Source organism: Phaseolus vulgaris, chromosome 7 (assembly GCF_000499845.2).
Source record: "Phaseolus vulgaris cultivar G19833 chromosome 7, P. vulgaris v2.0, whole genome shotgun sequence".
Lineage (NCBI taxonomy): Eukaryota > Viridiplantae > Streptophyta > Magnoliopsida > Fabales > Fabaceae > Phaseolus > Phaseolus vulgaris.
Window position 1 is genome coordinate 30,468,852 of NC_023753.2, and position 12,967 is coordinate 30,481,818.

General features: G+C 37.2%; 1 protein-coding gene across 5 annotated transcripts in view; it reads right to left on the reverse strand.

Annotated features, from left to right (window-relative positions):
- The window catches only part of LOC137829881 (uncharacterized), a 45,247-nt gene that overhangs the window by 20,523 nt on the left and 11,757 nt on the right, over positions 1-12,967 (reverse strand). For 3 of the 5 annotated variants that reach the window (XM_068636865.1, XM_068636863.1, XM_068636861.1), the window contains exons 15-28: positions 11,843-11,991; positions 11,620-11,747; positions 11,004-11,061; positions 10,798-10,895; positions 10,571-10,658; positions 10,359-10,424; positions 10,218-10,277; positions 1,801-1,887; positions 1,286-1,472; positions 1,032-1,075; positions 814-945; positions 603-734; positions 459-511; positions 331-379 (exon numbers count right to left, since the gene is read on the reverse strand). In XM_068636865.1, coding sequence (XP_068492966.1) covers positions 331-379; positions 459-511; positions 603-734; positions 814-945; positions 1,032-1,075; positions 1,286-1,472; positions 1,801-1,887; positions 10,218-10,277; positions 10,359-10,424; positions 10,571-10,658; positions 10,798-10,895; positions 11,004-11,061; positions 11,620-11,747; positions 11,843-11,991 — 1,331 coding nt within the window. The remainder of the gene's footprint in view (positions 1-330; positions 380-458; positions 512-602; positions 735-813; positions 946-1,031; positions 1,076-1,285; positions 1,473-1,800; positions 1,888-10,217; positions 10,278-10,358; positions 10,425-10,570; positions 10,659-10,797; positions 10,896-11,003; positions 11,062-11,619; positions 11,748-11,842; positions 11,992-12,967) is intronic. The other 2 variants (XM_068636864.1, XM_068636862.1) reach the window with 1 other exon arrangement.

A 12,967-nucleotide genomic window follows, 5' to 3' on the forward strand; every position in this document is an offset into this window, starting at 1 on the left:
GTGATGTTTTTGCTTATCTATTTTCATTGAAAAGAGAAAGAGGAAAATAAATTGAAGGAAGGTATAAATAAAATTAAATAGAAAAAAAAAATATAAATAAAATGGTCACAAGTTTAGAGGGAAAATTTGAAGGAAATTGCAAGACTAAATGGAGCCAGAAAGCCCAGAAAGACAAGCAGTATAGGCAACATTAAGTTATGTATTCTCAGGATTTAATAACGAGTACTTTCCATAATCATGATCACAAAGTAACAGGAGAAGTACTAATAACCAACTCAATATACCAATAGCCCTGTTGAGCAATAAATGCTGCAAACTAAATCAGTATACCTGGAAGCCGAGAGTAACAAGATCCTTCTCCGAAACATCTGCTACATACCTTACAATAAGACAATGGTACATTGATTAATCAAAGGATTACCAATAGAGAGGTACATTATGGGCATAAGAAGGCCAACCTCAACATTTCAAGTATATTAGGCCAGCTGTAATAAAGTTTCTCTCCATACCTCTGAAAGAATTTGTATAAATTAGTATCATGTAAACAATCAATGAGGAAATAAAAATAACAACAAAACTTGACCAACTAGCAACAGCATTACCTCCAAGACATGCAAAAGTATTTTCAAAGATCCAACACGAACATCTACACTTTGTGTAGAAAAATAAAGAACCTTTAGTGGAGATATGACTGAGCATTCAAGAGACTTCAACTTGTCGATATTGACTTCCATCTGCATATTGTGGACAAACATTAAATCGTCTTTTAATAAACTATGGGTAGCTGGCAATAAAAATGGTAGAAGGTCTCACTTCCTGTGATGTTTCAAGAGACTTGGATTGTTTGTAGTCTTGGAACCTATCAGAACCTAAGACTGCAGATATAGACTGATCAAGTGCATCAAGTGCCATGTTTTTCAAATGTGGATTAGAATTATCAGCTAGCTGAAAAAGCATGTCAAAATATCAAGTCGGATGAAAATGAAACTTCCATTGCCACATCATAGAAACAGTAAGAAAAAAAAAGAAACCTCAAGAAAGTGACAAGTGACTTGATCCCAAAATGGCTCGACTCCTGTGGTTAAAAAGGACAATATAAAATTTTAATACCTTCACTCAACAAAAAATCAAGAACAAATATTCATAAAATCCAAATTAGTAAATGGAACTTAAATATCACAACTTAGAAGTATCTACCTAGGAAAAATATGACATGAGAATGAACAATTAAACAACATCCAGAATACAAGATTTACTATCATGTATAGAGTTATTGTCTACATACGGTGAACATTATTCACAAGGATGGATATCATTCTTTCCACTGAAAAGCTGATGCTTCCAATTTTTTGACTAGTTGTTGGTCCCAAACTGCTTGAAGTACCGGACATGCATTGATATGAAAGTTGACACAATGCACAAAGGAGAGACTTTACAGCAGATATATGCATCAGAGCAGAGCTCTCAAAGAGCTTCCAAACAGAAAATAATAACAGGTCAGATCAACTGGCTTGTACATTCCCCACAGAAAAATGTAGAAAGAAACCAAATAAACACTTAGGTACTAATAAAAACAGAATCAAAGCTTAGATAGCAATAAAATCAAGCTTGCATTCTCATCATTGAACATGAAAAAGAATTTAAAAAAAAAAAAAAAGATTTAACGAAAAGAAAAGATATTTTGAAAAGGAGTATCATTAGGACAATTATAGTGACATCCAAGCTCATCATAAATTGAGTGTAGCAGTTGAAAGTCATCTTTTAGGTTGATTTCCAAAGAACTAAAATAGGATTATTCACCTGAGAGTTCAAAGACGAGAGTATATTGAAGTCACTGTATTGCATAGACAACTCCCTTGTCAACTTTGGGACAGGGGTGGAGACCTCCTGCAGATTTAATGGTCACGTACTTTGTAAATTTCTATATAAGACACACCCAAAAGAAATTTCCAACAAAACTATGCAGCATATGAAATTTAATTTGATTAACATTTGGGAAAATAAAAAGTCATATTAGAAGTAAGAATAAAGAGAGTGCATGAAGAAAATAAATCCTCATTGCAGAGTCTTAAGCAGTGCACTTTACGTAATGTAACCTTACAAAACCGGCTAGTAAAGTGAGGCTTACACTTATTTATATACTATGAATTGATCTTATTTCTAGTCGATATGGGATCTCGAACACAAAAGCACAAAAAAGAAATAGAAAAATCAAACAAACAAGTTAGACAATAAAGCTCTCTAATCACTTCATGTATTATTTGCTAAACAACACATTAGGGAGACCTTAAACCAACAGTAGAGAAGCCAAAGAAAAATCACATCCTAAAAAGAATCATTACTTGTTAGAAGAAAAGCTTCTTTGACACTCCACAAAACAGCCTAAACAACATATTAATATGGACCTATTCTATTATTTGTTGTACAAAACCCCGGAATTTGAGTTTTGTTGTCTGTAGCTCTCCCAACTTGCAGCAAATCATAAGAATATGATTTTTTTGAGATTTTGGAAGGTTACAAAACAAGCATTGAGCTCCACTTTTTTAGAGGGGTGGATTTAGAGAACATGATTTACGTGAATATTCACCAGGACTATCAAGAATCCACTCTATTAAGGTTAAAGAATGTTAGATATTATTAGATATAATTAGATATTATTTGATATTATGAGATATTATAGATATTGTTAGATATCTCATATTTATGTAATGGGCTTAGCCCATATGTTTCTTTTTCCTATATAAACATAACCCTATGTGTTCAATATACACAAGGGATTTACCCTATTCTTTCTTTTCCTTTAATATGGTATCTAGAGCATAAGGTTAGAGTTTAGGGTTTAGGGTTCAATTTTTATTGGTGAATCCACTATTCACTGGAATTTTCCAGCCACCACCCCACTGTCTCGCCGTACCCGCCTCCGGACCTTCGCCGGACCTTCACCGGAACTTCGCCGGACCTTCGCCGGAGACGCCACCGGAATCTCGTCGGAATCGCTGTCGGAGCCTTCATCTTTGTTGCTCCCGCCAATTAACCAGTGACTGGATTTGTCCTTATCTTTTATGGCTTCTTCTGCTTCCGCTGCCACTATGGCTTCTTCTTCAGTCATTATGCCGGATTCATCTATTTATACTAATTACGTCAATGTTCATCTTTCCATTGACAAATTGGATGGAACCAATTATGACACTTGGGCATCAGATATTAAATTATGGCTTAAGAGTCAAGGTTATGTTGATCATCTTACTCATCCTACTCTTGCTGAAAATGAGGTTGTTCGTTGGTCGAAAATTGATGCTCAATTATGCATTGTTATCAAATCGACCATTCACTCATCTTTAAAACAAATTTTTCGTACCTATGAAACATGTTCAGAAGTTTGGGAACAAGCAAAATTATTATACACAAATGATACTCAACGTCTTTATGGTGTGTGTCAAAATCTTCTCACAATTGTTGCTCCCAAACGTCTTGATGGTACAATGGCAGAATATCTAGGTAAACTTCATGCTCTTCTTCATGATTTTAATGAGTTATTACCTCCTGCCTCTACTCCTTCTCAAGAACTAGAACAAAGATCCAAGTTCTTCATGTTATTGGGTTTACATGGTCTTCCTGATGATTATTCTCACGTTCGTGATCAAATTTTGGGATCTCCTATTGTGCCCAATTTTACTTCCACTTGTTCTACCCTTTTGCGCGTGCCAGGTAAACACACCGCTGATATAACGTCTCATGTTGATGACTCTTCTGCTTTAATATCTCAGCATAATGATCGTACTCGCCCTCACAAGCCGGGCAAAGGGCGTCACAAGTGTGACCATTGTGGCAAACTTGGCCACAAAATTGACAGATGTTATGCCTTACATGGTCGTCCTCCTAGATCTGTTGCGGTTGCTCAAATTGCCCCTGTGCAACCTTCTACCATGGACCATACTTCAATTGATACCCCAAGCCAGCCTGCTATTTTCAATGAATTTCTTAAATGGTATGAGGATCGTCAGAACCCTAGTTCCACGGCTTCTGTTGCACATTCAGGTACATCTTTTGTTGGCCTCACTCACTCCACTTCCCATGGCCCTTGGGTTCTAGATTCAGGTGCCACTGATCACATTACTGGTAATAAATCTTTTTTCTCTTCCCTATATACTACGGGTTATTTACCTTCAGTTACCATGGCCAATGGATATAGGGTACCATCACATGGTGTTGGTACTATTAATCTTTTTTCATCTTTATCTATTGATAATGTTCTTTATGTCCCTGGGTCTCCATTTAACTTATTATCCATTAGTCGTCTCACTCGTTCCCTTGACTGTGTTATTTCTTTTACCAAAGATTCTGTTACTTTACAGGACCGGAGTTCGGGACGGATGATTGGCACCGGATGTGAGCCTCATGGACTTTATCAACTACAAATCTCTGCACATGTTGGCGCAATTATGGATTCTCCATCTCTCATTCATGCTCGGTTGGGTCATCCTAGTCTTGCCAAGATGCAACAGCTTGTTTCAAGTTTGTCTAATGTGTCTACTTTATCGTGTGAGTCGTGTCAGTTAGGGAAACACATTCGTAGTTCTTTTCCTCGTAGTGTCTCACAACGTGCTTCATCTCCTTTTGCCTTAGTTCACTCTGACATTTGGGGACCAAGTCGTATTAAGTCTAATTTAGGATTTCAGTATTTTGTTACTTTTATTGATGATTATTCAAGATGTACTTGGGTTTTTTTAATGAAAAACCGTTCTGAGTTGTTTTCTATATTTCAAATATTTTACAATGAAATTAAAAATCAACTTGGAATTTCCATCCGAATTTTGCGCAGTGATAATGGACGTGAGTATCTTTCTCATTCTTTTAAAAATTTTATGGCTTCTCATGGTATTCTTCATCAAACTTCATGTGCTTATACACCTCAACAAAATGGGGTAGCTGAGCGCAAGAATAGACATCTTGTTGAAACAACTCGTACTATTTTAATCCATGGTGATGTTCCTCAGCGTTTTTGGGGTGATGCTGTTCTTAGTGCATGTTATCTCATTAATCGCATGCCATCTTCAGTTTTAGATAACAAAATTCCTCATTCTATTTTATTTCCACATGACCCTCTCCACTCTTTACCTCCCAAAGTTTTTGGGTCCACATGTTTTGTTCATAATTTTAGTCCTGGTCTTGATAAATTATCTCCTAAGTCACACAAATGTGTCTTTTTAGGGTTCACTAGATCACAAAAAGGATATAAATGTTTCTCACCGTCTTTAAACCGTTATTTTATTTCAGCAGATGTCACCTTCAGTGAATCTTCCCTTTACTTTAAGTCTTGTCCTTCTCCTTCAATTTCTTCATCTAATCAAGTTAATATTCCTCTTGTTGTGCCTAGTGCTCCTAACAATTCACCACCGCTGCCAACTCTTCAGGTGTATAGTCGTCGTCAACCGTCTCATCGTCCATCAGCAGACTCTATTCTGGTGCCAACACCTCATCCCCCTCCGGCTCCTATAGTTGAACCTCCGACTGTTGAACCTGATCTTCCTATTGCTATCCGTAAAGGTATACGTTCTACTCGTAATCCCTCTCCACATTATACTGCTTTGAGTTACCATAGACTATCTCAACCCTTTTATACCTGCCTTTCGTCTATTTCTTCTATATCCATTCCAAAATCTGTAGGTGATGCCTTAGCCCATCCTGGTTGGCGTCAGGCCATGCTTGATGAAATGAATGCGCTTCAGAATAATGGAACTTGGGAACTTGTTCCTTTACCATCTAGGAAATCTGTTGTTGGTTGCAGGTGGATTTTTGCTATCAAAGTTGGTCCTGATGGTACTATTGATCGTCTCAAAGCTCGTCTTGTGGCTAAGGGTTATACCCAAATTTTTGGTTTAGACTATGGTGATACTTTTTCTCCAGTAGCAAAGATGGCCTCTGTTCGCTTATTCATAGCTATGGCTGCTCTTCAACAATGGCCTCTTTATCAACTGGATGTTAAAAATGCTTTTCTTAATGGGGATTTGCAGGAAGAAATTTATATGGAGCAACCTCCCGGTTTTGTTGCTCAGGGGGAGTCTTCTGGATTGGTATGTCGTCTTCGCAAATCCTTATATGGCCTCAAGCAGTCTCCTAGGGCTTGGTTTGGAAAATTTAGCAATGTTGTTCAACAATTTGGTATGACTCGCAGTGAAGGCGATCATTCAGTTTTTTATCGTCACTCGAGTGCTGGGTGTATCTATCTTGTAGTATATGTTGATGACATTGTTCTTACAAGCAGTGATCACCATGACATCTCACAAGTAAAACAACACCTTTGTCAACACTTTCAGACCAAAGATCTTGGCAAACTCAGATATTTCTTGGGGATTGAGGTAGCACAATCCAATACTGGTATTGTTATCTCTCAAAGAAAATACGCATTAGATATTTTGGAGGAAATTGGGTTGATGAATTCGAAATCTGTTGATACTCCCATGGATCCCAACGTCAAGCTTCTACCCAATCAGGGGGAGCCTCTTTCAGATCCTGAGAAGTACAGGAGATTAGTTGGAAGATTGAACTATCTCACTGTTACTCGTCCTGATATTTCCTTTGCAGTCAGTGTGGTGAGTCAATTTCTTAATTCTCCATGTGAAGATCATTGGAATGCAGTCATTCGTATAGTGAAGTACATTAAAGGCTCTCCTGGAAAAGGTTTGTTATATGGTCATAATAACCATACTAAAGTCGTTTGTTATTCAGATGCTGATTGGGCAGGATCTCCATCTGATAGAAGGTCAACTTCTGGTTATTGTGTCTCCATTGGTGATAACTTGATCTCTTGGAAGAGCAAGAAACAAAGTGTTGTGGCAAGATCTAGTGCAGAAGCAGAATATAGAGCTATGGCCTCGGCTACTTGTGAGCTTATTTGGCTTAAACAGTTACTTAAAGAATTGCAATTTGGAGAGGTTACTCAAATGACACTGATATGTGATAATCAGGCTGCTCTTCATATTAGCTCAAATCCAGTTTTTCATGAAAGGAAAAAACATATTGAGATTGATTGTCATTTCATTCGAGAAAAGATTATATCAGGACTGAGTTTGTTAATTCAAATAATCAATTAGCAGATATTTTTACTAAACCCTTACGAGGACCTAGGATTGATTACATTTGTAACAAGCTGGGTACATATGATCTATATGCACCAGCTTGAGGGGGAGTGTTAGATATTATTAGATATAATTAGATATTATTTGATATTATGAGATATTATAGATATTGTTAGATATCTCATATTTATGTAATGGGCTTAGCCCATATGTTTCTTTTTCCTATATAAACATAACCCTATGTGTTCAATATACACAAGGGATTTACCCTATTCTTTCTTTTCCTTTAATATGGTATCTAGAGCATAATGTTAGAGTTTAGGGTTTAGGGTTCAATTTTTATTGGTGAATCCACTATTCACTGGAATTTGAGTTTTGTTGTCTGTAGCTCTCCCAACTTGCAGCAAATCATAAGAATATGATTTTTTTGAGATTTTGGAAGGTTACAAAACAAGCATTAAGCTCCACTTTTTTAGAGGGGTGGATTTAGAGAACATGATTTACGTGAATATTCACCAGGACTATCAAGAATCCACTCTATTAAGGTTAAAGAACAAAATGAGAAAGATTCTAGTGCTGCAGGAAGTGCCTCATTTAGGACAATGGTGCCATCTAGCAAAAGCAAGAGAGATTTCAACAGAGATTCACTATTGGGTATTGTCATCACACAAACTCCTAAGGAAATAGAGATTCGAGTGGAGATGGATAAATCCCTAATCCGAGAACGATACCCATAAAACAGCCACACTGTGCAACATAGAAGTACAACTTTAAGTTATATTTAGAACGAAAGAAAAGATGTAATGCTAAAGTACAACTAGAAAAAGGATAAGATATCCTCCAAAACAAAGAACATGAAAAGCAAAAAGAAACATCAAAAGCCATATTGGTCACCAATTGAATGGAAGAAAACATTAGAACTAATATTTGGGCAACAAAGAAAGGACAAAACAGCACTCGCTTGTGTGCATTGGAAATTTTAGTGTTAATAATGGTAGCTCTTAAAAAGTAGACTTTAAGCCTAACTCAGCCTTATAAAATCGGCTTATGAGGTGAGGTTTATACTCACTTATATATTATGAAATATCCTTTTCTTTGGTCGATGTGAGATCTCTAACACCCCCCCTCGCGCCAAGACTGCCAACTCGTGCGTGGGATTATATGATGGGTGGTCCGATAGCAGCACAATAGCAGGTGGCCTGATTAGCCCAACAATATCTTGCTACGATAGACTCTAAATGGCTTTAATACCATATTAAAAAGTAGACTTTAAACCTAACTCAACCTTATGAAATTGGCTTATAAGGTGAGATTTGCGCTCACTTATATACTATGAAATGTCCTTATCTCTAATCTACGTGGGATCTCCAACAGTAGCCAATAGGGGGATATCCTAGTTTCTAAATATGGTGTGGGTTTTGGGGAAAGGCAGATCCAGCAGAAATTCCAGTCCTAGTGGTGGAGAGATCTGTCAAAGGTGAGTGGGGAAGACGATGAAGCAGGATGGGTCCAAAAAGCTCTGTGTTGGAAGGTTGGATCTGGAAATAAAGCAAGATTTTGGGAGGACACGTGGGTTGGAAGGAATAATCTCTTATCCCAGTATCCTAGACTATTCTCGCTGTCTCTGGATCAGGGCTTGACGGTGGGTGAGGTAGGAAGTTGGGAAGAATCAGTGTGGTGCTGGAGATTAAGGTGGAGGAGGGAAAGGTTTGAATGGGAAACTACACAAGAACTTGAACTTCTTAGGAGTATATCCATGAGTTCTCTTAATAGGGAGGAACAAGATGTCCTTGAATGGGGTGGGGATCCTTCTAGTGAGTTTATGGTTAAGTCTGCGTACAAATGCTTGGAAAACCATGCGCCAATTTGGCCTGAGGGCTTTTTCAAACAGTTGTGGCAGGTCAAAGCACTCCCCAATGCTCTGACCACTGCATGGAGGGTCTTGTTGGACAAAATGCCAACTCGTAGTAGTTTGAGTAGAAGAGGAGTGTTAGTTGGAACCACGGGATGCGCGTTATGCCAAGGCTCGGTAGAAACCTCTCACCACCTTTTTTTGGAATGCATAGTAGCACAACAGGTGTGGTTTTTGTGTCTAAGGTGGATGGGGATTTTGTTTGTCCAACATAAGGACTTGAAGGTTCACTTTGAAAATTTTCACCTGGTACACTTGAACACAAAGCAAAACCTTGTGTGGAAAGGTTTGTGGGTGACAGCTGTGAGAGGAATATGGGAACAAAGAAACCTAATCATTTTCAAGCAGGGGAAGCCTGATGCGGAAGAGATCTTTCACCGGGCACAACTCAACTCTTGGCTTTGGTTGAAAAACAGAGTACACAATTTTAACTTCTCATTCTCAGATTGGATCTTAAACCCTGAGCTATGTGTAAAGAGTTATAGATGAAGCACTCTGCTGTCAAGAGGCAATCCCTGGATCTGTGGTAGTTGCTCGGTTACAGGCATGGAGTGTGGAGTTTGTTCGTTTTCAAGGTGGTGTTGTTGAGGAAGCTTAGAGGCTTGTTTTATCAAAGCCCGGTTCTGCCATTGTAAGGAGGGGTGAAGGTATAGGTGACAGGCAGGTTACCCTTGGCTTGGTTGAGCTGGTGGTTACTATACTGGTCCAGGTCATCATGGCTTGTGATTTTGCAATAGCTCTTGTATGAACTTTGGAGGTATTGGCATTGTTGATATGCTGGTTTTGCTATAAAAACACTGCACTCGGTTTTATTTCTTTGGTTTGAGGCATATGCTGCTTTCTCTAGCAGTTCTCCCTCGCCACCAGGCTTGGTTTTGTTGTGTGCTGGTTTTATGCAGATTCAGGTTTTGGGACTGAGTATCTTTAACTAGTTTAAGGTTTTGAGTTAAACGGTGTAGCACTTAACTTTGATCTAATTGTTGAATGCTTAATTAGGAGTTTTTATGTATAAGGGTTGGAACACCCCTTAAGTGTTTCTTTTAAATTCTATTAATTCATTGCTGATAAAAAAAAAGAGGGAAGTGAAAATCAAACTCATAACCACTTGAGCAAAAAAAACTCAAGAACCAATTATTATGTAAAAAGCTTCATGGAGAAGGGCCCAAAATGGTTTTGACCTATATCTGAACCCAATTCATGAGTAATAGAACAACAGAAAAAATTACCTGAGTACTGGCATGTGGAGAATGAATTGCCCGATCTAAAGCTGCCAGAGTTTCCAACACCTGCAAGTATTCATGATGACCATTCACTCAGAGAGGGGTAGAAATGTACATAAAAGAAAACTGCAGAAAAATAGAACATACCAGAACCCAGGATGGGCCGAGAACATTATGCAGTCGATGAGCAATGTTGAAAAGAGTTCTCAAGGCCTAGTTCACATGATCAGTGTGGATGAAATGAGTAGTGGCAATGACAATATAATATACAAATTCAGAGAAAATGAATAGTTAAAAGACCAAATTACAGACAAGTGGGGGAAAGTACACATTGTTATTCAAAGAACTAGAAGGACCACCTGCACATTCTTAGGAGTAAGCACAACATTATCCCTCTGATCAATCAATAGTTCTGACCGTTTTGATACAGGAGACGGCAAAGCACTGCTAAAATCTCAAATTTAAGCAAAAATCTCAGTACTCTAAGCTTGAATTCATCAAAAGCACCCTAATAAAAGAAAACAAAAACTACTAATCTTAATAAAAGAAAACCAAAACTACTAAGAACAGATTTAAAACATTATACCTCCTTCTTTCTGTTTCAACAGGAAAATTGATTGTAAATTTGCAAAGGGATGCAAGAAAGGAGTTTAAAGGTTCAACAGCTCGGAGAATCCCACAAGCCTGTTAAATTGTTCAATCAAATATCCTTTTAAGTTCAAAAATGATTTCAGATGTTATGCAAAATAGAAAAAATTAAAAAAAAAGAGTTAAAGGCAGAAACTGAGTTACCTGAGTAAATGCCTGGTATCCCTTTAATATTTCCAAAACAATGGCCTCTCCAAGTGACCTTCAAAATAACCTCAAGTCAAATGTTAAGGAATATATTGAAATCAAAACAAACAATATACAGTTAATTAAGAATAATTGTAACCAGGATGGTATAAAAATCTTAGAACGCTAAACTATGTTTTATAGAATAAATTACTCATAAAATCCAAGTTAAATGTTAAGGAATATACTGATGTCATAACAAACAATATATGGTTAATTAAGATTAATTGTAAACAGGATGATATAAAAAAATCTTAGCACACTAAACTATGTTTTATAGGATAAATTACTCAAAATCCAGCAGATTATTGAGATCTGACCATGCTGTTCAAACATAAAATTTTCATATGAATCGGAGAGAAGTTTAGGCATTTTATCTGTATGACTAAATACTAAGATAACACCAACCATGCTTATTCGTTTCCAACTGTCCTAAAATTTTGCATGCAAGATCAACATGATTACTTAATCAAATTGTACATAAATGTTAAATGCTATGACTTGGTTAATCAATGGTGCAAGACCTTACCACCAATGTATTTTTTTTTAATTTTGTGTACGTAGAAAAACAAACCTTGATAAAATAAGGGATAATGCATCAAGTATTGTCAACCACAGTGAGTCAACCATTGAGATGCAGAGAACGGCAGTTTTACCAGACCATTTCACAGGTGGATCATTATCACATCTAGGAGACTCAAGCTGGATGGACATATAAGAAGTAGGTCATCAAGTAGCATACCCAAAAGAAAAAAACAAGATGGAAATGCATAAACAACAAAAATTATAGAGATTACCTCTCCAATATCTATGGCTTCGTCTGTTAAAGTTGCAACAGTGAAGACAACCCCTAACAGGCCTTCAACTGCCAAAGTTATCGCATGTGCTTCACTGGCAACCAGAACTGCAGCATTGGATGCATCATTATCTAGACTCCATTCAATACCTGCCAGAGTAAAAACATGTCACCCATGAGTAAAAACATAATTATCCAGAATCCATTCAAATACAATTCTGTCCCACATCACTACTACACTTAAATAACCACAAGGGTTATGTAAAGACAAGACTTCTAGTAAAAATATCTTCAATCTCTCTATAGTAACCAGGAGAAAAATATCTTTAGAATCTTCCTATTTATTGTAGCATATTTAATTTCCTTCCTTTAGTATCAGTAAGTTCAATTGTTACAAATAGAGGTGATAAGAATGAAATTTGTGCAATTGTTATCAATACAATAAATCTTTATTTCCTTGCATAGTTCAAGTTTATATTTGAGTTCCCAGTCTCGAGAGCTTTGTTTCTAGTGCCATGTAAATAGTTGTCGTTGTCAACCGCTGTCACCCCTTGAGGTAAGTATCAAGCAAGAATGATGCACCCCACACCGACAATCACAACGTCGCCAATAGAGTCACCACACACATTACAAGCCACCAATAGTATCAATGTGTGTAGCCTGTGCGTCTAGTTCCAAAAAGGCTTGAACTCGCAACCTTCGACTGATAAGACCAAATGTCTGAGGTGAAATTCATCCCTTTAAGCCCTAATGATCTTCCAGATGTGATGGATCCCAACCGGTTTGATGTCCTAAATTATTTGTAGTGGAGATAGTACATTCAAAGAATTTTGAAGGGATGGTCAAAATTAGACCACATCGATGGTCGAGGACCAAGGTCAAATGAGTCTAATTTTGTGATTTGAGATAATGAAGATTTTTTTTCGACAATCCATCTTCTAAACTAGAGCTCGTTCGATGATTCATCTTTATCTCTAGCGCTCATCTTTCCTCACTTTCTTCATGACCCTGCTTTCATATTCGTTGTTCTTGTTTTCGTGTATTGTTCTTCGTCACTTCATTTTCATGGATTGTTCTTCAAGGTTTGCATTCATAAATTGTTCTCTCTGGTTTCGATTTATTGAAT